Source organism: Lepus europaeus, chromosome 19 (assembly GCF_033115175.1).
Source record: "Lepus europaeus isolate LE1 chromosome 19, mLepTim1.pri, whole genome shotgun sequence".
Lineage (NCBI taxonomy): Eukaryota > Metazoa > Chordata > Mammalia > Lagomorpha > Leporidae > Lepus > Lepus europaeus.
The window spans coordinates 70,869,603-70,896,460 of record NC_084845.1 but is presented as its reverse complement, the minus strand read 5'-3'; the positions used below and the strand labels follow the sequence as shown (position 1 = coordinate 70,896,460).

The 26,858-nt window shown below is 60.2% G+C and overlaps 1 protein-coding gene across 1 annotated transcript in view; it reads left to right on the top strand.

Moving 5' to 3' along the window:
- The window catches only part of ZCCHC14 (zinc finger CCHC-type containing 14), a 64,757-nt gene that overhangs the window by 32,328 nt on the left and 5,571 nt on the right, over positions 1 to 26,858 (top strand). The window contains exons 2-11 of the mRNA XM_062178000.1: positions 284 to 407; positions 12,002 to 12,075; positions 19,613 to 19,684; positions 22,412 to 22,521; positions 23,085 to 23,179; positions 23,255 to 23,309; positions 24,393 to 24,678; positions 25,495 to 25,586; positions 25,810 to 25,937; positions 26,641 to 26,781. Coding sequence (XP_062033984.1) covers positions 284 to 407; positions 12,002 to 12,075; positions 19,613 to 19,684; positions 22,412 to 22,521; positions 23,085 to 23,179; positions 23,255 to 23,309; positions 24,393 to 24,678; positions 25,495 to 25,586; positions 25,810 to 25,937; positions 26,641 to 26,781 — 1,177 coding nt within the window. The remainder of the gene's footprint in view (positions 1 to 283; positions 408 to 12,001; positions 12,076 to 19,612; positions 19,685 to 22,411; positions 22,522 to 23,084; positions 23,180 to 23,254; positions 23,310 to 24,392; positions 24,679 to 25,494; positions 25,587 to 25,809; positions 25,938 to 26,640; positions 26,782 to 26,858) is intronic.

Here is a 26,858-nt window from a genome sequence, read left to right as displayed (position 1 = left end):
TGGCAGCTGCTGGACTTGAAGTGTAAGACTTCACTTGTGCCTCAGGAGAGGCCAGCTTGGCTCACAGAGTCCCTGTGCGGGCTGCTGAGCGCCTGGCCTGAGCCGAGGCGCCCGGCGGGGTCAAGGCACCAGGCTGTTCTGGTCTTTCTGGATTGTTGCTGGCCCCAGGAAGTGCGGAGACCAGTGAGCACGTGTGTGGGCAGATCTGAGCCAAGAGTGCCTGCACGAGCTCATTCCTAGCAACTGCACAGAAGGAAAGATGATGATGTCTCTGTCCCCCCAGATCACTCCAAGAACTGAGACCCCGGTGCACAGCGCCAGCAGCAGCCTGGAGAGCACGCTGCACACGCCCGCACATTCCACTGACGAGCCGCTGCCCAAGAGGCCGCTGGGGAAGCACAGCAAAGGTGAGTGCTGCGCGGGCCAGCGGTGAGGACGCTGGGACTGGCAGTGAGGGCGCCCTCGCCCATCTCTGCTTCCCCTGTCGCAGGTTTCGGGTGCTGTACCTCACTAGTGCTCAGAAAACCCCACACGGAGGCCACAAGGCCAGCTGTGTTTGCAGACAGAACCCTCCCTGCAGCACGCAGCCCTCCTCTGGGAGGGGTCTCTTGGTGGCCTGACGACCAGCCACGTGGTCTGAGGTGCAGGCGCCAGCTGCAGGGCAGGGACTGCTCTTTGACTGCTGGGTCGCCTGGGGCCCATGCCCCTCCCAGTTCTTCCCCTGGGGCTTTTCTGCAGGGCGTGGTAGGTCCTATCCAGTTCCTTGTGTGTGGCTGAGGTGAGTGCCCTGGGAGACAGATGAGCTGTCGTAGCCCTGCTCGTAACAGGACAGCCATCCTCTGCCGAGCCATCACCTCGGGGACCACTTGCAGCCTTCGCCCATCTTGTCCAGAAGCGGCAGGCACGCTCACTTGACTGTGCAGGTCCGGTTCTTGACGACCCTTTTCATGTTGCGCTGGGTGCCAGCCGTGGCTGTGCAGGAAGTCCAGGCATCGCAGCGTTTCCTCAGTGGCCAGCGCCTGCTCGGCCTCTGCCTCCTTGGAAGGCTTACCGTGATGTAAGTCGTGAAGCGCCTCAGAGACAGCCGCTGCTCCCTCGCCAAGCTTCTGACTGTGGCTTCTGTCGGCACCCAGTGACCCAGGGTCCCTCCCTCGCCAAGCTTCTGACTGTGGCTTCTGTCGGCACCCAGTGACCCAGGGTCCCTCCCTCGCCAGGCTTCTGACTGTGGCTTCTGTCGGCACCCAGTGACCAGGGTCCCTCCCTCGCCAGGCTTCTGACTGTGGCTTCTGTCGGCACCCAGTGACCAGGGTCTGGCTGTCCCTGTTTAATTCTAACAGTAATCCCCATTTCATAGAAGGGGAACTGAGTCACAGATAAGTAACGCACTTTTTTTTTTTTTTAATTTTATTTATTTGAGAGGTAGAGTTACAGTCAGTGAGAGGGAGAGACAGAGAGAAAAGTCTTCCATCCTTTGGTTCACTCCCCAAGTGCCTGCAACGGCCGGAGCTGTGCCGATCCGAAGCCAGGAGCCAGGTGCTGCCTCCTGGTCTCCCACATGGGTGCAGGGGCCCAAGGTCTTGGGCCATCTTCTTCTGCTTTCCCAGGCCACTGCAGAGAGCTGGATCGGAAGAGGAGCAGCGGGGACTCGAACTGGCGCCCACATGGGAGCCGGCGCCGCAGGTCTGGGGTTAACCTACTGTGCCACAACGCCGGCCCCAGTAGCGTTCCTAAGATAAGCTGAGTTTCAAACCCAGAGCCGATGCTTTTGCCCCCTTCGTTAGTACCAGGGGCAGTGCTGAAAGTGCGCGTTCAGGAGTGGGCGTGAGGCTCTTCCTGGCGTTTGCTGTGGGCTTTCTCCAGTGCACAGCAGAGATGGCTTTTTGGCCACAGGCAGCCCCTGTGCAGGCCGAGAGCACAGTTCCCCTAGATCCACTTGCTGTAGCTCTTTTATTTTTTGAAGAGTTTTAAAAATGTATTTGAAAGGCACAGTTACAGAGAGAGGGAGGGGAGGAGGGAGGGAGAGAGATCTTCCATCCTTTGGTTCACTCCCCAGTGGCTGTGGCTGTGGCTGTGCAAGGCTGAAGCCAGAAACTTCTTCTGTGTCTCTCACATGGGTGCAGGGGCCCAAGCAGTTGGGCCATCTTCCTCTGCTTTTCCAGGTGCAATGGCAGGGAGCTGGGTCAGACGTGGAGCAGCCTGGACTCAAACCTGCGCCCACGTGGGATGCCGGCGCTGCAGGTGCAGGCTTTACTCTCTGTCATGATGCTGGCCCCTCGCTATAGTTCTGAAGTTCTGTGACTGCATTCTTGGGACCTTGAGTAATTACACTTTCTGAAAGTTCCATTTTGGTGAGGCAGTGAAAGTGGTAGAATTTTATTAAACTTTATTTACCGAGCAGTTCTGAAACCTTGTGGTCTCAGGACTGCGTTTCAGATGCACCCACTAGATGGAACAGTTTGATTTCACTGTTGTTTTATTTTTGAGGCGCTCCGTCACGCGGTGGGGGTGTCCATGGGACGAGGGATGGCGTTCTGTCTGTGAGCACCACGGCAGGGTACATAGCAGACTCTTGGGATGCTCTGTTGAGTGGTCAGCGGGCAGCAGCTCCTGAGAGCCAGTTAGGATTCTGGCATCTGTTTCCAGGAAGTGACAGGAAGAAAGTGGCAAGCTGTCAGTTCACGCACGTGTGCGTGTGTGTGCCCGTGTGCGTGCCCGTGTGCGTGCCCCTGCTACCTCTTCCTGGAAGCGGACTCCATCTTCTCGCGTCCTGTCATGCAGTTCGGATGGCACTGGATTTGCCTCGTTTTATTTACCTGAACATGTCCTGGTTAGGGAATTATTGGTGGAGGGGCTTTGTGTACTTAACCTGCACATCTGTCATTGTGCTGTGGGCCACCTTCTCTGGCTGTGTTGACGATTTTCTCTGTCTTTGGTTTGGACTACTTTGGGATGTAGATGTGGCTGGCTGCCTTTCTGGCCACTTTATTTGGAAGACACTGGGTGTGGGGGGAGAGAGAGAGAGAGAGAGATTGACATTCCGTCCTCTGGTTCACCACTCACCAAATGCTGACAACAGCTGGGACTGGACCAGGCCGAAGCCGAGAGCCTGGAATCACTCCCACGTAGCAGCCTCTCAGGAGCCGGGAGTGGAGGTGCTGCCTGCAGCGTCGTGTCGGCGTCCCGAGTGCCGCACCAGACCCCAGCTCTGGCTGCCTTTCCTGTGCTCTTGCTGCTCGTTTGCTGAGTGTCCGCGTTTTTTTTTTTTTTTTTTTTTAAGCGTTCTGCGCTTATTAAGTTTGTTAATTTGTTTTTCACCAAATTTGGTTTTTTTCTCAGCCATTTAAAAAAATATTTAATTTTTAAAGATTTTATTTATTTGAAAGAGTTGCGGAGAGATAGAGAGAGGTCTTCCATCCACTGGTTCATTCCCCAAATGGCCAGAATGGCCAGAGCTGGGCCAGTCTCAAGCCAGGAGGGAGGAGCTTCTTCCAGGTCTTCCACATGGTGCAGGGGCCCAAGGACTTGGGCCGTCTTCCACTGCCTTCCCAGGCACGTTAGTAGGGAGCTGGATCGGAAGTGGAGCAGCCGGCACATGAACCGGCACCCTTATGGAATGCCAGCACTGCGGGTGGCTTTACCCGCTATGCCACAGTGCTGGCCACTCCCAACCATTTTTAAAATGTTTTTACTTGCTGTCCTCTTCACCCAGACTCCAGTTTCCACACGCGGTAAAGCCTTCAGTCCCACTGCACGGATCCTTACAGATGTGTTCAGTTTTCAGTCTCTCCCTCTCTGGGTTCACTGTTCACTTAGACTTCCGTCATTTCCAGTGTGCGGCTGAGCTTGTCCTGTGGACGTTCCGTATCAGACGCTGCGTTGTTCAGTTTCAGAATGTTTGGGTGGTGCTTTTTGTCATTTATCTGCTGAGATCCCACCCATTGTTTTGTCATGGGCGTACTTTGTCTTCACATCCTTGCCATAGCTACAGTAACTGCTCTCGCGGCCTGGCCTGCTGATCTCATTCTGGGCCATCAGAGACGTGGTAGTCATTTTTGTTTGTCTCTCGGATACCCTCCCCTCGTCTGTCAGTTTTTAATGAACATCTACATTTAGATTCCATGAGTACACTTGGTAGACTGTGGAGATTCTGAACTCGGTTACATTCTTCTGAAGACTTTTTCCTTGTGTAATGGCAAGTGTCAGCTAGAGATCAAGACTCCCCTCTGGGGTCTGCAGCTCAACAAATAGCTTTTTTTATTCCTTTTTAAAAAAAGGCCAGATTTATTCATTTACTTGAAAGGCAGAGCTACAGAGAGACAGAGGCCCAGAGGCTGCAATGGCTGGAGCTGAGCTGATCTGAGGCCAGGAGCTAGGACCTTCCTCCAGGCCTCCCAACAAGGGTACAGGGACCCAAGCACTTGGGCCGTCTTCCACTGCTTTCCCAGGCCATAGCAGAGAGCTGGATCGGAAGTGGAGCAGCCAGGACTTGAACCGGCGCCCACCTGGGATGCCACGTCGTCCTGGGTGCAGCCAGCACTGCTCTGCCGGGGACTCTGCGGGGACCTCCCCCTGGTACCCAGTCCTGCCTCTTCATCCTCTCTTTCCACCCGGGGCCACTTGCTGGGGTCTCTGGCTCCCAGCCCTGAAGTGTGTTGCTGTGGGGAGCAGCTTCACCTGTCAACTCAAGAGATGGACACGGACTCAGGAAGTGCAGTGAAAGGGAGACTTTCTGAGTGGTTTTGTAAGAAGAGTGTCCGGTGAGCAGGCACGCCTGAGCCTTCACAGCCTAGCACGCAGGCCCGTCCCCGGGCTCCTCACTGGCTGAGTAGCACGCAGGCCCGTCCCCGGGCTCCTCGCTGGCCGAGTAGCACGCAGGCCCGTCCCCGGGCTGCTCGCTGGCCGAGTAGCACGCAGGCCCGTCCCCGGGCTGCTCGCTGGCCGAGTAGCACGCAGGCCCGTCCCCGGGCTGCTCGCTGGCCGAGTAGCACGCAGGCCCGTCCCCGGGCTCCTCGCTGGCCGAGTAGCACGCAGGCCCGTCCCCGGGCTCCTCGCTGGCCGAGTAGCACGCAGGCCCGTCCCCGGGCTGCTCGCTGGCTGGGTAGCACGCAGGCCCGTCCCCGGGCTCCTCGCTGGCCGAGTAGCACGCAGGCCCGTCCCCGGGCTGCTCGCTGGCCGAGTAGCACGCAGGCCCGTCCCCGGGCTCCTCGCTGGCCGAGTAGCACGCAGGCCCGTCCCCGGGCTGCTCGCTGGCCGAGTAGCACGCAGGCCCGTCCCCGGGCTGCTCGCTGGCCGAGTAGCACGCAGGCCCGTCCCCGGGCTGCTCGCTGGCCGAGTAGCACGCAGGCCCGTCCCCGGGCTCCTCGCTGGCCGAGTAGCACGCAGGCCCGTCCCCGGGCTCCTCGCTGGCCGAGTAGCACGCAGGCCCGTCCCCGGGCTGCTCACTGGCCGAGTAGCACGCAGGCCCGTCCCCGGGCTGCTCACTGGCTGAGTAGCACACAGGCCTGTCCCCGGGCTCCTCACTGGCCGAGTACCCTGGGCTGCACAGTCTTCGCCTCCCACCTTCCTTCTCTGTGCTTCGTTTCCTCTTGTGAGGTGGCCACTCCATCACATCCTGTTGGCCTGGTGAAATTTGCTACATCAGCAAGTCAGCTAAGGGAACTTTGCTATTCTGTGTTGAAAACGGACTTGGGGTGACACTGTGGCACTGCCGGTGTAGTGGCCAGCTGCAGTGCTGGAATCCCACATGGGCACCAGTTGGAGACCTGACTGCTCCACTTCCAGTCCAGCTGCTTGTCAATGAGCTGGGAATGCAGAGGAGGATGGGCCACGTGCTTGGGACCCTGTACACATGTGGGAGACCCGGAAGAAGCTTCTGGCTCCTGGCTTCAGCCTGGACCAGCCCCAGCCATTGTGAACATTTGGGGACTGAACCAGCAGATGGGAGATAACTCTCCCTCTCCCCCACCTCTCTCTGTAATTCTGACTTTGAAATTGATAAAAAAGAAAGTGGACTTGCCAGCATTTGTGACGACACCAGTGCTCAGCACTTAGAGCACCCCTCCCCTCAACTCCCGCTGGCTCGGCCTGGCCCTGTAGCACCGGCACAAGGTCCTCTCTCGTTTGGCTGCCTCGTGGGTCCTGCTCTGGTCTGGCTGCTCCAGTCCCTCCAGGTGAGGACCAGGCCATGGCAGGCAGAATGGGAGCTGGGGTCGGGCAGCTCAGAGAGTGTGATTGCCTCGTGGTGAAGACGTGAGGGTGAGAGGGACTCCTTGAGTGTGCCCAGTCGTGAGCTGGAAAGCGTCAGGTTTCCAGGTGCTGCCGTGGGAGTGCAGAGTCCGTGCTCACTGACTGGGCCTGCGGGAAAGGCCAGAACTTGGTCATCTGCGCCTGGTGGTGCAGAGCCCTTCTCTGGGCTGCTGAGACATCTCTGCCCGCTGCTGGCCCCGGGCCCTGTGCTGTGCTGCCCCGAGCCTGCCTGCACGTCCCTCTGTCCAGAGCGGGCCCTTCTTCCACACACCTTGGTGACGTGTGAGCCTGGCGCCTGGGATGTGCCGGTGCTGAAAGCAGCGGCGGCAGAGCTCAGAGGCCCAGCCTCTGACCACGACTAAAAAGAGCGGATTTCTGAACCGCCTTCCCAGTGCTGCAGACGCTGAGTGGCGCTGCAGAGTGGGCCGGCGCTTAGCGCGTGGTTGTCCAGCTGAGGCTCTGGCGTGCGGCTGTTGGACTTCTAAGTGAAAGTTGACTTTCAGCAGTAAAACGCGGGAGCAGGGAGCGTCTGAAATGTGAGCGCGCTGCACCTGCGTTTTCCGGCGTGCAGGGCTCGGGCTGCGTGTGGGGCTCGGCAGGGGTCTTAGTGCTGGCAGGTGACCTTGTCTTCGTCTTTCCTCCGTCATGAGTGACGTGGCCCTGGCTGTGACTGTTTTGTAACTGCTGAAGTGGCTCGTCGCTGCCGAGCACACGGAACGAAGCCGCTGCATGCTCTCAGCACCTTCCACGTTTTCCAGAGGAACGGCTTGTTCTTGGGCCGCGTTACCGTCGCCGACTGTAGGCGTCTTACTGCGTGAGTCCTGAGGTGGCTGCCATCCCCCTGCGGTCACCTGCGGGCACCCGGGCGCTGACGATGACCCTTGGCCTGTAGTGGTTTCGGTGAGAGATCCCGGGCTGAGATCAGGCTGCGGCACCAGTGGCTCCTCGCGGGCCTCTGGTCAGCCCTGGCCGTCTGATGTCAGTGACTCGGTGCTGGCGCCTTGCCCCTGGGCCCGGCAGACCCTGGGCTTTCCCGTCTCACTCATCTTTCTTCCTCATCCTGAGTGTGTGGTCTGCTCCCTGGAGTGCCTGTCCTGGAGGCGCTGCGGCGCAGGCTGTGCTGGAAGCCCTTGTGTGGTCTTCAGGCTGCTGAGTTAGGTGACGTGCGAGGCCTTCCCAGTGCTGGTTCCAGACTAATTCTGTTTGCATTTGCTGGTGCCTGAAAACAAGACTGCAAGTAGAAACAGGCTCAGTGTTGGGGCTGCACGGCCTGGCCCCTTCCAGCAGTGGTGCTTCGCCGTTCTGTGAGCGCTGCCCAGCGTGGTGCTGCCAGGGGCCGCGGTGCCGCCGGGGACTCCGGCGTCCGGTGGGAAGCACGGCCGTGAGGCTGACTTGCTGCGGCCTCTGTGGTGGGTGGAGGGCTGGTTGCTTAGCCTGCTCAGGGGTGGCCGTGCCGGTGGACGCTGCCCCATCCCACGTCCCCTGCACGTGACGTGACTGACGGGCCGAGAAGCCCTTCCTGACCTGCGGCTTTTGTCTCTGTCCCCTTTCTCCCCTCCAGAGTTTTGTGGGAATGAAAATCAAAGTGTCCAGTTATTCTTTTTACAGGGCCTTGCTCCAGAGGAAGGGTTTAGGATAGCCTACAGAAGCTCGGGCACAATAGGGTTAAATGACCCACGGACCGCACAGGTCAGCTGCTGCTGGGTGACAACAAGCCAGTCCGTGCAGCACGCAGGGAGGCAGCGTTAGCGTCTTTCCTTAGGGACAGGCAGGCATGCAGGAGAGCTTGCCTGGTGTGGGCTGCTTAGGGCTGTGGCGGCGGGGGTGCCTGTCACCAGGGGTTGCCTGGTGATACCGGGTGTGTTGCTCACCCTCCTTGAGGCCACCTGCCAGCAGGGGCAGGTAGGAATGAGGGTGCCTCTCATGGCTGGACTCTGATGTGCACAAATCACTTCTGCCCCATTCTGTTGGCAGGCCATGTGCCACGCCCAAGTTCAAGGATAGGAAAGTACTCCCCACCCTGTGGCTGGCTGTCAAAGGGGCTTGTCGGGGAACTCGGACCCCCACACAGGGAGGCGGGATGGGCGTGGGGCCCAGGAACAGGGAAACAGGGCTGTGTGGATGCTGCACCCGTGAGTGGAGGGCCCAGTGCCGTGGAAAACGAGCGAGGGCATGGGTTTGAGATGGCTTCCAGAGCGGTCAGAAACGGCCTGTGTCAGAGGACCGCCAGGCTCGGCAGCACGTGGAGGAGCAAGACCAAGAGAAGACAAGGACCGGACGGTCCTTTGAGGTGGCTTCACATCAGACAGCCACACAGCACTGTTCGGAAAGAAAATAGAGGAGTGGAGCTTCCCAGGTGCGGCTGGAAGACGGTTCCCTTGGTGTCTACGCGCGAGAGCCCAGTGATGGCAAGGGGCGTTCCCAGCCTGGCCTGGGTGTGTGGTGCCCCCGGCGTTCAGGGCTGCCCTGCGTGGGGACCAGAGTCAGGTCTGAGGCTTCGTGCTGCCAGCAGGCACCGGGCATCCTGGGAGGCCTCTGAAATACCACCCCCAGCTGAGTGACCAGTTAGGTTGGAAGGGAAAGTAGTCCATTTTGGATGCGCCAAGGAATCGGTGTGTTTTTTCCTTTCATCTTTTCTGCAAAAGTTATTTAGGAAGAAAAAAATTTTTTTGAAAGGCAGAGAGACAGGGCAGGGGGTGGGTAGGGAGAGACAAGAAGGAGAGGTCTTTCATACACTGGTTCACTTCTCAAGTGGCCTAAACAGCTGCAGCTGGGCCAATCCGAAACCAGGAGCCAGGAGCCAGGAGCTTCATGTGGGTCTCCCACGTCGGTGCAGGGGCCCAAGCACTTGAGCCATCTTCTGCTGCTGCTTCCCCAGGCGAATTAGCAGGGAGCTGGATTGGAGGTGGAGCAGCCGGGACTGGAACCGGTGCCCACATTGGCTGTGGGTGTTAGGCAAGTGGTTTTGTGAGCATTTAAATTTGTTGTCATTCACTGAATTGTGCACTTAAGATCCATGCATTGTGTTCTGTGTAAGTTTCACTTCAAATTAAAAATCAGTCTGTAAGATAAAGCTGGGCCGTCCCCCATTTCTCACAGGGCCCCTGACATGCTGGTGGGTCTCTGGCTTCAGCCCCTGCTCTTGGCCCTCAGTATGTGGCTAAGGGTCTGTTTCCCCAGTCTTGAAAAATGGTGTGTAGTGTCTGGTGCTGTGGTGTAGTGGGTAAAGCCACCACCTGCAGTGCCAGCATCCCATATGGATGCCGGTTTGAGACCCGACTGCTGCTCTTCTGATTGAGCTCTCTGCTGTGGCCTGGGAAGGCAGGAGAAGATGGTCCAAGTGCTTGGGCCCCTGCACCTGCATGGGAGACCCAGAGGAAGCTCCTGGCTCCTGACTTTGGATTGGTGCAGCTCTAACCGTTGCAGCTGGTTGGGGAGTGAACCAGTGGATGGAAGACCTCTCTCGCTCTCTGCCTGTCCTTCTCTCTGTGTAACTCTGACTTTAAATAAATAAATAAAGCTTAAAAAAAAAAAAAGAATGGTGTGTTTTTGGTGACGCCTTTCCTGCTCAGCGGGCAGGATGTTTCTCTCCTGAGTCCGATGACGCTGTTCATGTTGGGAGTGCGGAGGTTCCCAACGACGTCTCCTCCGCAGGTGCTGTGAGTGTGCTGCCCTGTGTGGACCAGGGAAGGGGACGTTTGTTAGCTGTGTGGGACCACTCCTCTGATGGAGGAGCTGGAAGCCTTTGCTGTGCAGAGTACACGTCTGTCTCTGGTCACGTGTGCTCTCTTTTCTCCTCGAGTGTGGAGCCATTGGTACCTCTGGGCCTGCACTGAAGCAGGCCAGTTTGATCTGGGGCTGTGGTTGGCCGTCGCTGCTGCCCGAGTCACCCACAGGGGTGACTGGCCAAGTACTTGGACCATCATCTGTTGCCTTCCTATGTGTATGAGCCGGGAGCTGGACTGGAAGTGGAACCGCTGGGATGGAACTGGTGCTCTGCTGTGGGATGCCAGCGTTGCAGGCTGTGCCCCAGCACCAGCCCCCAGGGAAGGTTTGGGAAGAGCAGGTGTTTGGAGTGACAGAAAGTGTATTTTCTGTGACTGAAATGATGACAACGTAGGTGGCTCTGTTAGTCTTCCCCTCCTGACTGCTCATGTCTTGTGTCCAGGCTTGGCTGCACGCCCGTGAGGAACACAGGGACTGACCGTGTGGTCGGGCACCTCTAGGGTGTGGCCACGTGCAGGGTTCTCAGAGGGCCTGCTCGGTGCTGGAGCTGCCCGGGGGTAACATCTCGTGCACCTGTGTGCGGCCCCACCCCCCAGCATGCTCTTGGGGCCTCCATCGAGGGTGGGTGCTGCGTGGCCTGTGAGTAGATCCTGCAGGCAGTGGGGTGTGGGACTGTGTACAGCAGTGAGCCGGTCGGAGCAGAGGCACCTGCAACCCCACCACCGCCCGCAGCTGCCCCAGCCTGTTCCTCGCATTTCCTTGCAGTGTTTTGATGTACGTTCTAAGCAGAACCACACTTGTGCCGTGTGTATCGCTACTGCTTTTCAGTGAGCGTTGCCGGCATGTTGTCGTGTCGCTTCTGTTTGGACACGGACGCCCTCAGCGGCTGAGGCAGGCAGCCCGGGACCGGCAGGCCTCCTCTGTGGAAAACAGCTGAGGAGCAGGCATCCGCTGCTCACAGCTTCCTTCCAGGGGTGAGTCACTTCCCCTCTCGGTCCGGATCGGCTTTTCCTTTTGCCTTTTGTGCTTGCACCCTAATATTCCGTCCTGGGACGCTGGGGTACCCGTTGCTGCTCATGGCAGGGCAGACGCTGGCCGCGCTCTCCTGTGTTCACGGGCGGCGCGTTCTGTCGTCTGAGAGCCGCGAGGACGTGGGCTGCAGTGAGGATGTCACTGCGGTAGCTTTGAACGCATAAAGGCTCAGTGTTTGCGGCCAGTCTGACTCGGAGGTCACGTGGGAGCCGGAGTGGCTGGACGAGGGGGCGGTGCGCGGCCTCCGTGTGTGTGCTCTGGCCAGAGAGGAAGTAAACACTGCTGGTTTTTTGTTTATCCCTTCCTGTAAGGTGCTATTTTAAGCATGAAAACACCCTAAACCGCATGGATTCCTGCATCTCCTGAGGTGCGTGTCACCCGAGGCGGGAGGTTCCTGAGGGAGGAAGGGAGCCCGGGAAGGCGCTCTCCCCGCCCCTGGGCCGGCTGTCCCCGCTCCGCACTCGGTGCGGCCTGGCGAGGCAGGACCTTGCGAACTCCTGTTGGTGAGTGAGCCGTGGAGGTGGTGGAGAGCCGCGTTCGGCAGACGTGCTGTGCGGGCTGCAGGTGGAGACGCAGTGTGGGGCGTGACTGAGCAGCAGGCTTGAGAAGGAAGACCGGGCTGTGCCACATGGCATAGCTGACACCTGCAGTGCCGGCATCCTGTGTGGGCTCCAGGTGGTGTCCCGGCTGCTCCTCTTCAGATCCGGCTCCCTGCTCATGGCTGGGAAAAGCAGCAGACGATGGCTCAAGTGCTTGGTCCCCTGCCAGCTCCTGGTTCCTGACTTTAGCCTGGCCCAGCGCTGTGCAGTGTGGACGTCTGAAGAGTGAACCAGGGGATGGAAGAGCTCTCTCTCTCCCCCTCCCTCTGTGACTCTGACTCTCAAAATCAACCAGTAAATCTTTTTTAAAAAAGCGACCTCACTGTCAGATGCTGAACAGCCACGGCCACACTCGAGGGTCTTGTTGCATTTTTGTAATCCTGTTTCTTGTTTTGCAGTGAGTGTTGAGAAAGTGGAGCTGAAGGGATTGTCACACACACAGAGTGACAGGACTGTGGACTGCTCCTTTGAGGTAAGATGCTGAGTCTTCCCCGGCCTGGGGGCTGGCAAGGCGGCACTGGCGCTGTGTGGACGCTCTGGCTGCCCAGGAGAGCTACGCCAGCTGGCCACAGTTGGGCCGCGTTTGCCTCGGTGGCGTCCCGCCGGGTGTGGAGGGAAGACATCACAGACCTCGGGACGCTCGGGGACAGCCTCCCTGGGCTGTGTGGACAGAGGCTCAGCTCCCTTGCTCGGGTGCTGCTCGCTGGCCCCCTGCTTGGGAACCGTGAAGTTGTGGCAGTCGAGGCCAGGTGTTGTGACCCCTCCACAGCAGTGGTTGAAACCAGGCAGAAGTTTGTCCTCTGACGTCAGAGTGCGGGGCGCTGGGCTGGGCTGGCCACAGGGCTCCATCAGAGCCCAAGGAGCTTGGGTGTGCCCACACCCTCGCTCCCCTTCTCATCCTGCAGCCGGGGCCTGCGGACGGAGAGGAGGGAAGGGCTGCTTTTTATCTTGTGTTCTTTGATGACGAGCGTCGCTGAAAGCAGTCACCAGACGCCTGTACTTGGCTTTGTGGGCCAGACTGTAGTTTCTTTGCCCCTCTTAGCTGCAGAAGAGGCCGGGGAGGGGGTGTGTGCTGGCTGCCATGTCCCTGCCAGATGAGGGTCTGCGACTGCTGCCTGCATGTCTGCCCCCGGTGTCTTCGGAGGGTAGCTTGGCAGCAGTCTTCTCCTGTCTGGCGTGTCCGCTGTGTGCCGCTGAGTGGAGGAGGCCCTCGCCTGGCTTGGCAGAGGCTGCGCCATGGGGGCCGCTGCTGCTCTGTGGCTGTGGTTCCTCGTGCCACAGAGCTGCGTAGCTTAGGTGTGGAGATTGTTGCCGGTGGTGATGCCGGGCCCTAGCGCTGGGGAAGGCGCTGGGTGCCAGAGAGCAGGCCGCCCGGGAAAGTGCTGCCATGGCTCTGGACACGGTGGGTAGGTCGGTGGTCACAGTGATCCTGGTGTTGCTGTCACTGGGGAGGTGGCTCCACATGGCTTCTCCTTTCTCTGCTCTCATTCCCGGGCCTTCTGTGAGAGGGGGCTCGTGCCGGCCTGCAGCAGGGGCTCTTGTGACAGACCAGGACCGGACAGGTGGTATTTGGAGAGAGGTGGGCGGTCCGGTCTGGTTCTGGTGGGCATGGCTTTGCCCCGAGCCTTGGTCCAATTGTTGGTGGTAGGAATTCAGGGCCATCTGGTGTGATGGATGCTAGCCCTGGACCCCACGCTGCTTGTGGCTTGTCCCTGAAGAAACAAGCCTGGGCCTCTCCCAGCTGTCCTGGAGGAGAGTCCTGACTGGGAAGGGGTCCCTGGAAGTCCTCACGTGTTCCTGGTCACCCCCGGCTTTGCTCCCACGCGGTTAGCAGGGGCGTTCCAGGACTTGAAGCAGGAGTTCCACTTACACAAGAAGCCTGCTTTTCCTGAACGAAGACTGGTGGATGTCAGCTGCCACGTAGCGACAGGGACGTGTCTGGAGCGGCCAGAGCGCGGCCCTGCGTCCCAGTTGTGCCTCTGTGTTTAGGAGACGGGCAGTGCCGCCGCGTGGTCTTGGCATTGCTTCCTTGATTGGCACGAAGGGAGGCACGGCTCGCAGTGCCCATGCCAGGGGCAGTGGTGACTCGAGGCTCAGCCATCAACGTGGAGAGCAGCTCGCCATGCACTTATGTGGCCTGCCCTCCACCTCCCAGGGGAGGTTTTCTGTTGTAGAAATTAACACGGTGATTCCAAACATTATATGGAAGGAGCTAGGGAGCTCAGCGCAGTGAGAAAAGAAGGAAGAGGCTGGAGGCGTCGCGCTCCCTGGCTGCCAGATGCCTGGGTGCTGCCACAGGGTGCGGGCGCTGGTGCTGCTGTTGGGGGACTGGGGTCGGACTTGTGTCCCCCTCCGTGTCCGTTGCAGGCAGGGCACTGGGGACAGACCTTCAGGTGCAGAGCAGTGGCCTCCACCTGTGCCTCCGCCCCGTGCAAAACTGACACAGACCGGACACAGACCGGACCGTAAAGCTCAGACTAGAGCTTCTGGCAGAGCGGAGAAAGCGATGTGATTCCAGCTGAGCAGAGAGCTCTGGGAGAGCAGGAGAAGGCGGAGAACGAGCCCGTCTGCTGGCGGCAGCGCCACCCTGGTCTCCCACGGGGGGCGGGGCCCAGGCGCGGGCCGCCCTCGCTGCCTGTGTGCACTAGCGGGCCCACGGCTGGGCTGCGAGCTCTCCTAGGCCAGGGTTTCCTGGGTACAGCTCTGGGACGCGGTGCTGCAGGGAGCCCTGCAGTGCAGCTGCGGCAGAGCGAGGACCTGGCTGTGGGAAGGCGCCGTGCGGAGAAGGCAAAGTCACGGATCCGGTGCAGAGGCCGTGTGCGCAGCTCCCAGAGAGCACCCGCCTTGCAGAGTTCACCACGGAGGACATGGGGCGGCCGCTGACCCCTGTGGAGGATCGCGTGCGCGGGCACGAGGACCTGGAGGCTCTCACTTTGCTCCAGAAGTCAGAGGTGCGCCTGAGTCAGCACCGCACCTGGGTTCCCGCGGGAGGCCACGCCGATGGGCGCACACGCCGTGCACGGGACAGACGCGGCCGCCCCGAGACGCAGAGGAGGCCGACACACGGTTCTGGGAAGTGCAGCCCAACCCACAGCAGCGGGAAGCAGCCCAGTGCTGCCCTGGGAGGCCAGGGGAGGCCCTCGGAAGCCAGGAGAGGCTGGGTGGTGGGCAGCAGGTGCTTCCTTGGGTATAGAAATGTGTCAGGAGATCAGAGTGTATGTACACTTTACATAGGAGCAGTTGTAACTCAAACTCATTCATTTTTTAAGATTTTATATATTTGAAAAGCAGAGAGAGAGAGAGAGAGAGCTGTCACCTGCTGGTTCACTCCTCAAATGGCCTCTGTGGCCGGGGCTGGGCCAGGCTGAAGCCAAGAGCCAGGAGCTTCTTCCTGGTCTCCCACATGGGTGCGGGAGCCCAAACACTTGGCTCATCTTCTACTACTTTCCTAGGCGCATAAGGGAGCTGGACAGAAGCAGAGTAGCCAGGACCCAAACCGACACCCATACGGGAGATTGGCATGGCAGGCTGCGGCTTAACCCGCTTCACCGTAGCACCAGCCCCAGGAACTCATTTTCCAGAAAGATTACTTGGAGTCAGCCTTCCCTCTTACCCACAGAACCTCGACTGAAGGAAGTGAAGTAGTGTCAGTTGTCCTTTGTGAATGGGCGGAATCACACAGGCCCAGCGGCAGCGGCAGTGGCTGCCCTGGCTGTGCTGTGGGGTTCGGAGAAGGAGGTGGCTTCTCCCCGCCTCGCTCACTTTCCAGGCATGCTTCTCTCTGACCTTCCCGTCTGATGTTCATTACTCTGTAGAGCGGTGTGAGGAGCTGGCTTAGCGACCCCGGGGTGCGCAGTCTGCAGGGAGGGGAGCCCTGCCGTCTTCCATGGAGTTGTGTCACTTGGGCTGGAACTGCAGTCGCTGCTGACGCGTCCCTGAGGCCCTAGATCAGTATGCAGGAAGCAGATGCTAGAATGTTTTAAAATACGAAGTATTTGTGTGCATGGGGTATGCCTACATTTTACCAGCTTTTCCAGATCCACTCCTAAGAAACTAAATTGGGGTGACTGTTGGCCGCAGGGCTTAAGACACAGCGTGGAGGGAGCCAGGCTGTGGCTCGGCGGCTCACCAAGGGTCTGTGACGCCGACACCCAGCTGCTCTGCCTCTCATCCAGCTCCCTGCTAGCGCACCTGGGAAGCAGTAGAGGGCGGCCCCAGGGCTTGAGTTGCTGTGGGGCCCAGACAAACAAAACACTTGGGGCACCTGCCTGGTTCAAGTCCTGGCTTCTCTGCTGCTGTTTCTTGAGATTGATTGATTGATTTGGAAGAGTTACAGAGAAGGAGTGACAGAGGCAAAGAGAAAGGTCTTCCTTTCGCTGGTTCTTTCCCGAAATGGCCACAACGGCCAGGGCTGGGCCAGGCTGAAGCCAGAAGCGAAAAGCATCATCCAGGTATCCCACATGGGTGCAGGGGCCCAAGGCGTATCCACTGCTTTCCTGGGTGCATTAACAGAGAGCTAAATCAGAAGTGGAGCAGCCAGGACTCGAACTGGTGCCCATATGAGATGCTGGCCCTGCAGGCGACAGCTTTACCCGCCACGCCACAGGGCCGGCCCCTCTCCCTGCTTCTGCTCCAGAATCCTGCCAGTGCACATTCTGGGGGTGCAGCAGTGACGGCTTGTGTGCTTGGACCCTTGCCACTCCATGGGACATACCCAGACGAGTTCCGGGCTCTTGCCTTTAGCCTCGCACAACCCTGCCTGTTGTGAGCATTTGGGGAGTGAGCCAGCAGATGACGCGCGCTCTGCCTGCCTGTGTGGCGCAGTGGGTTAAGCTGCCACCTGGGACGTCTGCATGCCGTGTCAGAGTGCTGGGATCGAGTCCTGCCCCTGCTTCTGAACCAGCTCCCTGTGGAGGAGCCTGGGAGGCAGCGATGGTGACCTGAGAACTCGAGTTCCTGCTGCCCACCGGGAGAACAGGACGGAGCTCCTGACTCCTGGCTTTGGCTTGGTCCAGCCCCAGCTGAACCATCTGGGACGTGAGCCAGCAAATGGCTCTCTACCTTTCAAATAAATAATACTTAAAAATTTGTAAAAGGGAAATATTTTAATTAGCAATGTTTTCTTATTACAGGAAACAAAGAAACATCAAAAGTTCCCCACCTGTGGTGACTGTGGTTGTATTGGCATAAGAATTGTAAAGCAACAATAAAAACTCTTTTTGAGCCATTATTCCTTAAAATTATCCAGACATGACACGTTTTAAGTGTTGCATTTTAAACATTAATTTTGAAATCTAAACCGGTGTTACCTTCCTGCTGTGACGACTGTGTCACTGTGAGCAGAGGCATTCCTGGGGCTTGTCCGTGTTGCTCGGGTGTACACGTGTGTGTGTGTGTGCACGCACAGGAAGCTGGCACACGGCAGCGGGAGTGCGTGCTTGGTGGCTGTGTGGTGCACGGGTGCCTGGGGCGGCAGCCGTGGCTGGCGCGTGTGGCGTGTTCTTAGCACCTTTCCCCTCCCCGGGGTGCTCGCTCACGTGGTTGCTCTCTGTCTCTGTCTCTCTCAGTTCCTTGTGTTTCTTAACAAGTGCTTAGAAAACTGGCTGCCCTGAGGTCTTCCTGTCAGCTCTATCTTGGGAGTTGTGGTTCGTGGAGTGCCTCAGCCTGGTGCCCCCTGAACTTGGTGGCCTTTGTCCAGGCCACCCCTGCAGCCTGGGGTCTCTCTGTGTCATCAACCGCGGCCTTTCTCCATCTCCAGCTCGGACCCCCTGTTGTTGGGTGGTTGTTGTCCTTTGTCTTTGTTCTGGGAGTTGCTCTGATGTTCAGGGTATGGAGCAGGCGCAGTTTTGAGGCTTGTCGTGGCTAGAGATGTCTCTGAGGGGTCTGGGCTGAGCCCCGTCTCCCCAGCAGTCAGGGTACATCATATCGTGTGGCTTTGCTCCCTCCTGCTGTGCTCTGACCTGAGGTTTGGGGAGTTCCTCTGAGCTGTGCCTTGGTACCGGCCTGCATTTCCCAGGATGCTCAGACTGTGGACGCTGTGAGTGTAAAGACTTGTGTCCGTCCGCCTGGGGGCCTTCTCTCATTATTTCTTCGATGGCCTTCGATCTGTGTCTGTCTGCTTGTTTGCAAGCTCTTGCTGTGTGCATACTCCCCCGGAACAGGCCCGCGCATCGTGCTGCACCCTCTGCCGTGTGGAGGACAGCCTGGCGCCTCCCATGCGTGGCTGCACCCGTGCTCCCGCCACCCTAGTTCCCTCCCGGAGAGCGCGCGTCTGGCGGCTCCTCCTTGGTGGCATCCTGTCCTGGATGTGCTCTCCTCTCAGCTCCCAAAATACTCACGCTAGCTGAGGATTCTGCTTCCCCCGCAGCTTAGTTGTGCTTGACAGCGTTGGTCTGGGGAGGCTCCGGGGTCCTGGGCTGCCTGCCCCTTGCCTGTGAGCCCTGGCCTTGGACTTAGCCCAGGAAGTCAGGGTAGGCTGCTTCTGGGTTCAGATGAGGCACCTGCTGTATCACGTGCTCCAGGGCTGATGCCACGTGGAGAACATTTCCATGGAGAGTCAAGGGGGAATGACCCGGAGGAACCCGCTGTGCCCGTGAGGACCGCCGTGCGCACTCAGAGCTGCCTCTGAGCGTTGGGTCAGCAGCTCTTCCTGGTGGACACTGACTTGCATTTGGGTAACACGCAAGTCTAGAGCACGTTTCAGGCCAGCAGGGTGTGGGCCTGTTCTCCCCTCCGCCACTCCTCCCAGCCGTGCTTCAGGTCAGCCAGCACTGAGGCAAGCATGAGAGGTCAGGCCTGGCAAAGGGACTGGCGCCCCCTGCAGGCTCAGGCAGACTGCAGCCCACCTGTAGGGAACTTGGTGCCCAGGGCTGGCTTTTCTGTCGCCAGCTCTGTTGGCGCTCAGAGGGAAGTGAACAGAGTCGTGAGTAGCTGCACACACGTGAAGCATGGAGCTGTCGGGGAAGCAGGCGGTCTATGTTGGCATCGCGTGATCTGTGTTTGCATTCATGGGATGTTGATGTGGAAGGAGAGAGAGAGCACTCCAGCTGGGAACAGGTGGGGGCTGTGAAGTGACAGTTCCCTCTACACATTGACTTCGCGGGGTACCAGCTGTCAGCAGTACTTTGGGCGCACACTGTGTGTCCCGACCCCGAGGCCTGGGGCGTCTGCTCCCGGGCAGCCTTTCGGAGCAGCAGTGGGGGCGTTTCCATTGTAGAGTAGGTAGACTGGGGGCAAGGCACGTTCCCAGAAGCCTTGAGGGAGTCGCGAGTGATCTGGGAATTGCGAGGTGGAGCTCGCATGGGATGCAGGCCTGACTCTGAGCAGCCCAGAGCGCCCCCGACCCCTGGCCGGCACAGAGGCAGCCGTCCGCCACCCGGTGTGGCTGTTATCCCCAGCCTCTCTTTAAGCAAGTCTGGGTGTGAGCCTCTCTTGTGAGTGGAGAGAAGTGTCTGGTCACTTCGTTTCCTGACTCGGAATCCTCCGCTGGCTCTGGCTTTTGTGTGGTGTTTGTCCCTCCCCGATCCGGCCTGCCCTTGTCTTCACACGCTGTCCCTGCCGTGCCCAGGGAGCTCTGGCACAGCCCACGGGCAGACCTCACCCGGCTTCACTCTGCTTCTCCCAACTCTCCCCGCCTGGCCCCAGTCCTCCCCCGCCCCAAGCCCTCCTCTCTCAGAAGACCTGCTATCCTGTGATCAGAGTCACTCAGGCCAACCCACGCTTCTGCCCCAGATCGACTGTGTCCATGTGGACGCGCTGTGGGTGCTACTGAGAGGAGGCCCGGAAGGCGCTCGGGCGCTGCTGGCGAGCCCACGCTGCAGTGCGTCTGGTGCACACGGCACGGCTGTGCTTTCACAGACACAGGACGGCTCCCAGGCACCAGGCTCAGGACATGTGAATGCTCACTCCCCAGGCGCACGCACACTAGGGCAGTCACACGTGGCCGTGTGTGCTGTGAACTCAGTATGTGCTGTCTGTTTTTAAGGTTTGTTTGTTTATTTGTTTTTAAGGTCTTGTGGTCTGATTCTTCAGTAACATCAGTAACCAAATCTCCCTCTGAAGTGACTGACTTTATTTCAAAGGTAAGGTGACTAAGGCGCCTCCGAGACTTACAGGTTCACACTCGCAGGTGGCTGCTCGTTCTCTGGAGTAGCTTCCGTAGGTGCCGCCCCTGGGCAGCCGCGCCACGCCTGCGCCCAGCGTGAGTCCAAGGCCAGCTCGTGGCAGGGGTGCGGCCCGGAGCCTGTGCTCCCCAAAGCACTGTTCATGGCAGGGGTGTGGCCTAGAGCTTGCGCTCCCATGCACTGCTCACAGCAGGGGTGCGGCCTGGTGCCTGCACTCCCCGAGCACTGCTCACGGCAGGGGTGCGGCCTGATGCCTGCACTCCCTGTGCGCTGCTTGTGGCAGGGGTGCGGCTCTGTGCCTGGGCTCCCCGTGCACTGCTCGTGGTAGGGGTGCAGCCTGGAGCCTGTACTGTTCATGACAGGGGTGCGGCCTGGAGCCTGTACTGCTCATGACAGGGGTGCGGCCTGGTACCTGCGCTCCCCGTGCACTGCTCATGGCAGGGGTGTGGCCTGGAGCCTGTATTGCTCGTGGCAGGGGTGCAGCCTGGTACCTGCGCTCCCATGTACTGCTCATGGCAGGGGTGCAGCCTGGTACCTGTGCTCCCATGTACTGCTCATGGCAGGGATGCGGCCCGGTGCCTGCGCTCCCCCTGCACTGCTCGTGGCAGGGGTGTGGCCCGGTGCCTGCGCTCCCCCTGCACTGCTCGTGGAGGAGACAGCAGGCAGGCACCGTGTGCAGGCACGGCCACCGCCAGTCGTTCCTTGTGCCTCCTCTGCAGAGGCTGGGGGCTGAGCTCCCTTGGGTGGCTGGGCAGAGCCTTCTCCGGTCCACCTGGTCCCCTTTGCATACTGGGTTTCCCTCTTGCCTAAGCGCCACCACAGGAAACAGCGCTGCGTGTGCACTCACGTGTGTGCGCTCATGTCGGCACGCTGACCTCTGCCAAGAGTCTCGTAGTTTTCCTAGAAAAGCTGTGGGTGGACACGTGGCCTCGGTGTGGGCGAAGGTGTCGGATCTGGCTTGGCCTCGCGGGCGTGAGAGGACAAGCCAGATCCAACACCTCCTGGGGTCACAGATAACTTCCAGGAATCCACCTGCAGTACCGCCTTTCCCCCCTTCCCAGCTGCCTCCTTGGTGTCCAAGAACCAGTTTCTCCGGATCCCACAGATGCCCGCCAGAACTCTGGCCCCAGACTGGTTGTCTGCCCAGGTGTCCCCTGGCTGCTGCTCAGACTGCCCGTCTTGGGTATCTGAGTTGTCATCTTCATCACTCAGAGAATTCCTGTCTGTGGTCGCTTCAGCCCGCTCTCCTCCCCAGTCCCCGCTCTGGGCTCCAGCTGTGTGTGCGGGCAGGGGCACCGTGAGAATGTGCCCAGCCCTGTGGCCGGGCCTTTCTCACTCTGTCACTCTGGGCTTCAGCTGGGATCGTTTGCCCTCTGCTGGCTTGTCCCCCTCCTCTGCCCAGGCCGCCTGGGAGCCTGTTGAGTGCACTGCATTGCTGATGGCTGCTCCGAGGGGTTTCCACCAGGGTTGCCCTCTGTGTGCCCCTCTAGCCAGGGCAGCCAGCAGTGAGGCGAGTGTGAGCGTCCAGGCCTTGCAAAGGGACTGGCGCCCCTGCTGAATTCGCTGTGTCCATCACGGTTCCTGGGAGTCTCTGTCTGAAACCTGCAGGCTCCAGGCCATTCCCACGTCTCTTGATGGTAGCTGGCAGTGTGTCCGGGACATTTTGACTGGAGGGTAGATGTCGTGTTTGGGAGATTCTCAAGACTGGAAAGCAGTGTTGGCTGGGAGTGGGCGCATGCTTCTCAGGCCCTGAGTGGGGTCCTGGAGTGGAGGGGGCTTCGGAGGTGTTGTGGCCCTGGTCACCCACTCACACCCGAGTGGACAGCTGCCACTGCCCGGGCCGGAAGTGCCCCCGGGGGTAGGTGGGTCCTGGGGTCTTGCTGTGCTTGTTCTAGCAGTCCTTGTATGCCTCTGGCCCAGAGCAGAGGCGGCTCACCTGGCGGGCGCTGTTCCCAGGCAGCGCCTCTGTGGGGCTTCTGGGGAAGGCTTTCTCGGCACTGCAGGACTGTGTCTGCTCTGTGTCGGTGCAGGGTCTTGGTTCCAAGGGGGCTTCATGCCTCTCCTTGGGCCAGGGGTGTTCGCCCTACCCCTCTCACAGAAGCGGTGGGTCTCTCCATGGCCTGGGGCCAGAATGGGAAATACTGCCCCTGCCTGTCCGCCATGACTGGAGCTTTGCTTCAGACTGGGAAGGCCTCTGGGGAGTACACAGGGTGGGTCTCGGCCGCTGCGCCCGGCACAGGCACTTGGGGAGATGGGCACATCCTTCTGCCTGGAACTGGGCCTTGCTCAGCCTGTAGGGATGTTGCATCTTAGCTTTCTGTCCTGACCTGACGGTGTGACGGCCATCTCTTCCTCACGCGGTACCGCAGGTGTGAGCTTGTGTGTCCTGCCCTCAGAGGGCTCGGCCCCTGTTTGAAACTCAGTTCCTGTGGTGGCCTGCGACTTGGTGTCCTGGTGGCCCCAGGTGGGTTAGGGCCATGGAGCTTGGCGAGCTGTGTCTCAGCACTCAGTGGGGTGCTGCTCTTGTGGCTGTGTCCACGCCAGGGGCTGTGGTGCCCCAGCCTGCTGATGGAATGGTGTCACGTCATGTCGTAGCCACGGATGCCAGCACCAGGCCCTGCCCAGGCCGTCCTGGCTGGAGGCTCCTGCTCTGATGTGCTTCCCGCACCTCTCCTTCTCTTTCAGCTCTCTCAGCTCCACCCTGAGGAGAATCTGGAGAGACTCATTCCTTGCCTAGCTGCCCCAGATCCATTTTATGCAGAGAGAAACCACATGGACCTGGAAGCAGGCCTGAGGTAGGTCCACCCGGGGCAGCTGCGGGCTGATGCGGGGCAGGCAGGTCGCCTGCGTGTGGGTCTGCACGTGGCCTCGGGGGCGTTCAGAGGCTGCGGAGCGGGAAGGAGGGTCTTGGGGGCTGATAAGGCTCATTGCATCTCTGTTCTGTGGTTGCAGGTGAGGCTGCTCCGGGGTTACACTAGGGCCTCAAACAGTTTCTCAGGGACCGGTGACCGTGGCCTGGCCTCCGCCCACACCTCAACATGGTGCATGGGCGCTGGGAACGTGGGCGGGGACTAGCCCTGCTGCCATTCGAGCGCCTGTGGGTGACCCCAGCTGCTCTCGTGTTCTGGTCACGGCTCACGGCCCTGTAAGATGTGACCGACACAGCATAAAGGGGACGGGAGGAGACTGAGGACAGACGGACGGAGAGTGGGGCGGAGCAGGAAGAACGCAGGGGCATGTCACTCGCGTGCCGTTGTCTGGGATGTGCACGTCTCCCGACGTGGCTGGCGTGTCCTCCCCCGGCGAGCCTCTCTGTGGTGCCGTTTCCATGCCGACAGAGCCCCTGTTTGCTCTCTAGGTACCTGGCTTCGTTACCGTCTCATGTGTTAAAAAACGACCACGTGAAGAAGTTTTTCAGCACTACATCTCCCAGCCCACAGCTTCAGAGTACAAGTGAGTCTGGGCCGGGGCCGCTGCGAGGGAAGCGCTCTGTCTGCAAGCGCTGTGCTGCCTCTTATCTTCTTGCAGGTCCCGGGAACCCCTCCCTTTCCAAAGTGGGTGCCATGATGGGCGTGTCTGGAAGGTGAGGACTGGGCCCTCCCAGCTGCTTCTGCCGTCCTTGTCACCTGTGCCGGGCGGGTCGGGGCAGGGGTGGGGAGCGGGAGTGGTGCCGTCCTTGTCACCTGTGCCGGGCGGGTCGGGGCAGGGGTGGGGAGCGGGAGTGGTGCGGGTAAATTCCCAGAGCAGTTCTCTGTGCCCCTGGAGCTGGGATTCCCGGGGACTCGGGGCCGGTGCTCGGGCAGGGCTCAGCCGTGGGGGTGTGAACACAGGGGCCTGTGTCCGGGAAGGGAGAGGCATCCTGTCTGGAGTGACCCTGACCCCCAGAGCTGGCTGCGTGCCAGGTTTCTGAGGCGTGCTGACCCCCTCGCCCCGGTCAGCACCCAGGAGATACGTGTGTGGGCTTGCAGCTTCAGGCAGGAGCCTGGGCGTCACGTTTCAGGGAATGACAGCTTAAACATTAACGATTCCCTCGCCAGTGTTAATGATTTCTCAGTTCACCCTGTGACTTGAGGGTCGGCATTGGCCTGGCAGGTAAGGTGCCAGCCCGGCTGTCCACGTCCCACAGCACACTGCCTGGGCCCTGGTTCCAGCTTTTTGTAAATGCAGACCCTGGGAGGCGATGGTGACGGCTCAAGTAGTTGGTTTCCTGCCACCCACTTGGGAGAGCCAGATTGAATGTCCTGGCTTTTGTGAGCATTTATGGAGTGAACCAGCAGACTCTCTGTCTCTCAAATAAGTAAATAAATAACTTTTAAAATAAAAAACAAAAGTAACAGAAAGAAATTAGGCAGCTCAGACAGAAACCTTGTGGTGACCAATGTGTATACATCCACACGCACACAGCGCGTCCTCACTTCCAGATGTGTGCACACAGAGAGACACGCACATGTGTGCACACAAGCACGCCTGCCCTCAAGCATGCACAGGTACGCAGGCACACGTGTGTGCAGGAAGGTCCATAGCTAGGGATTGGAACTGCAGGCTGGTGTGGGGGAGGGGCAGCAGTGGAAGAGGGTGGTGACATGGGAGGCAGTCCAGGACGGGAACCTGGCGCGTGATCCTCGGTGGAGCTCATCTGTGCCCCTGCTTGTCCCTCGTCCCACAGACCCGTGTGCGGAGTGGCCGGCATCCCGTCGTCTCAGAGCAGCGCCCAGCACCACCTGCAGCACGCGGCCAGCACAGCCACCGCCCTGCCCCACTGCTCTCACTCGGGGGCCCCCACGGGCTCGGCGCTGGCCTACCGGGCCCAGATGGACGCCTCGCCCGCCGTCCTGATGCCTTCCAGTCTGCAGGCCCCTCAGACCCAGGAGCAAAATGGGATTTTGGACTGGCTGAGGAAGCTGCGTTTGCACAAGTATTACCCCGTCTTCAAGCAGCTCACCATGGAGAAGGTGCGTCGGCGCGAGCACAGCCGCCTCTGCCGCCTGTCTCCTGGCCTCAGCTCCTGAGGGCCTGATTGGTTCCCAGAACACCTGGGCTGCACCAGCACTGAGGGGGAAAAGCGCCGCCTGGTACTGGCAGGGATCAGTGCCCGGATGCTAACGGGGCAGCAGGGTCTCCCTCCCCCGAGCCACGCCCCCTCGGCGCAGCCTGCGGAGCACTGGCTCCACACCAAGGTTGCCCTGGCACGGCTGCCTTCCAGGGTGCAGAGCACACACCCAGGGCAGTCGCACAGGGAGGGAGTGCTTCCGTTGTTAAGATGGGATGTCCCTGACGGAAGGCTGGAGCTCCCCCTGCTGGACGGCATCGCTTGGCGGCTTTAACGGCAGCGATCTCGCTGATGCAGCCCCAAGTCAAGCTTTCGCTTCGTGGTAGAGAGCAAACGTGAAGCCCGTGTGTAATGCCAAGTCACCATGCGCGAGTGCCCTCCCGGCTCGCTGCCATGGGTGCTGTGCCCACGGAAGCACCCGCTGCCTGCCGGGGTCCCGCCTCTGGGCTGTTCCCCTTCAGTCCCGGTGACCTCTGCTTTGTTGCCTGCCGGGCCTGTGGCCCCCCTAGAAGGGCGGTGCTGGGGGAGAAGGGCCCCCCGTGAGGCCTGCGCAGCCCACACTCAGACACCAGGTCAGTTGGTAGGTGGACGATTTCCCGTGCCAAGGTCAGGGTAGTTGGATGTGCTTGCGTGCCCCACAGGGGGTGGTGTGAGCTCAGCCCCAGGGAAGAGCCCTAGCGCACGGTCAGTAACTTTGTGCCTTGTCTCTCCATGGAAGTTCTTGAGCCTCACTGAAGAAGATCTCAACAAATTTGAGTCCCTCACCATGGGCGCGAAGAAGAAACTCAAGACTCAGCTGGAGCTGGAAAAGTAAGTGTGGGAGTGTTTCTCAAACGTGTGTTCCATGTGGTTTCTCAGGAGCCGGGTAGAGCGCAGTCCGTGCTGCCCGCGTGGCGCCGGCCCAGCCGGGAAGGGCGGCGTGGTGCACTGATAACCAGGTTTCCCCGAGGGGACCTGGAACCGCTTTGTATTGAACGTTTGCGAACCAGTGAAAGGAGGCTTTGACTTGCTCCTGTGCTTTGGTGTTGCACAGGGAGAAATCGGAGAGACGGTGCCTGAATCCCTCTGCCCCGACCTTGGTCACCAGCAGTGGGGTGGCCCGTGTGCCCCCCACCAGCCACGTGGGGCCCGTGCAGACGGGGCGCAGCGGCCACACGGCAGGTACGGGGCGGGTGTTCTGTCTCAGCTCGCACTCTGTACTCAGCTTTGCGGTTTTCACACGGGCGCCTCTAGTGCAGGGAACAGATGGACAGTCGCGTCAGCCGCTGCGGGCTGGCACCTGAACTGTTCGCTCGGGAGAGTGGCGAGGGGCCCGGGCTGGAGGTGCATGGCTGTGTGGCGACGTCCTCGCCCAGCCCCAGCGGCCCCGGCTCCCGGCCCACCTCCCACCCTCGGGGACGCGAAGTCCCAGAGATTCTCTCCTCCCTGCCTTCTCCGTGTCCTTCGGAAGAGAGTGGACAGCTGGGAGAGAGGCTGTCTTCTCCCAGGGTAGGACAGGCCCTCCCTTCCGTGACAGGAACAGAAAGGGTGCTGGGGACCAAGAGGAGCCTTCCAGTGTCCGCCCTCGGCGGCTGCTTGACGAGGCTGTGCATCGCGTGTGGGGCGGCAGGGCTCGGAGCGGTTTAAGGAGTGCCCACACAGTGCTGCTGTGAGGCCTCTGTCCTGCTTCATGGGGGGGGGCGCGGGGGTGTCGTCCTCAGCCCCGGGCACTGTGGACTCTCCACTGCAGAAGTGGCCTTTGACCTTGGCCTTCTTGACCCTGGGGAGCAGTGCTGCCGCCCCCGCCTGAGGCTGTGCTGGCGCCCAGCAGGGGCAGCCGCTGTCACAGCGGGCACCACGGACACCGTCTGTCCCTCCTCTGCAGAGCTGCGGGTGGAAGTGGAACAGCCCCCCCACCAGATGCCCCGGGAAGGCAGCTCCTCCGAGTACTCCAGCTCCTCCTCCAGCCCGAGGGGCGCGCAGGCCCGAGAAGAGAGCTCCGACAGCGCCGAGGAGAACGACAGACGTAAGGGCGCTGGGGGCTGCGGCCGTGCTGCCCCGCCGTCCCCGGCGTCCGGCGCTGCTCACGCTCTCTCTGCCTCT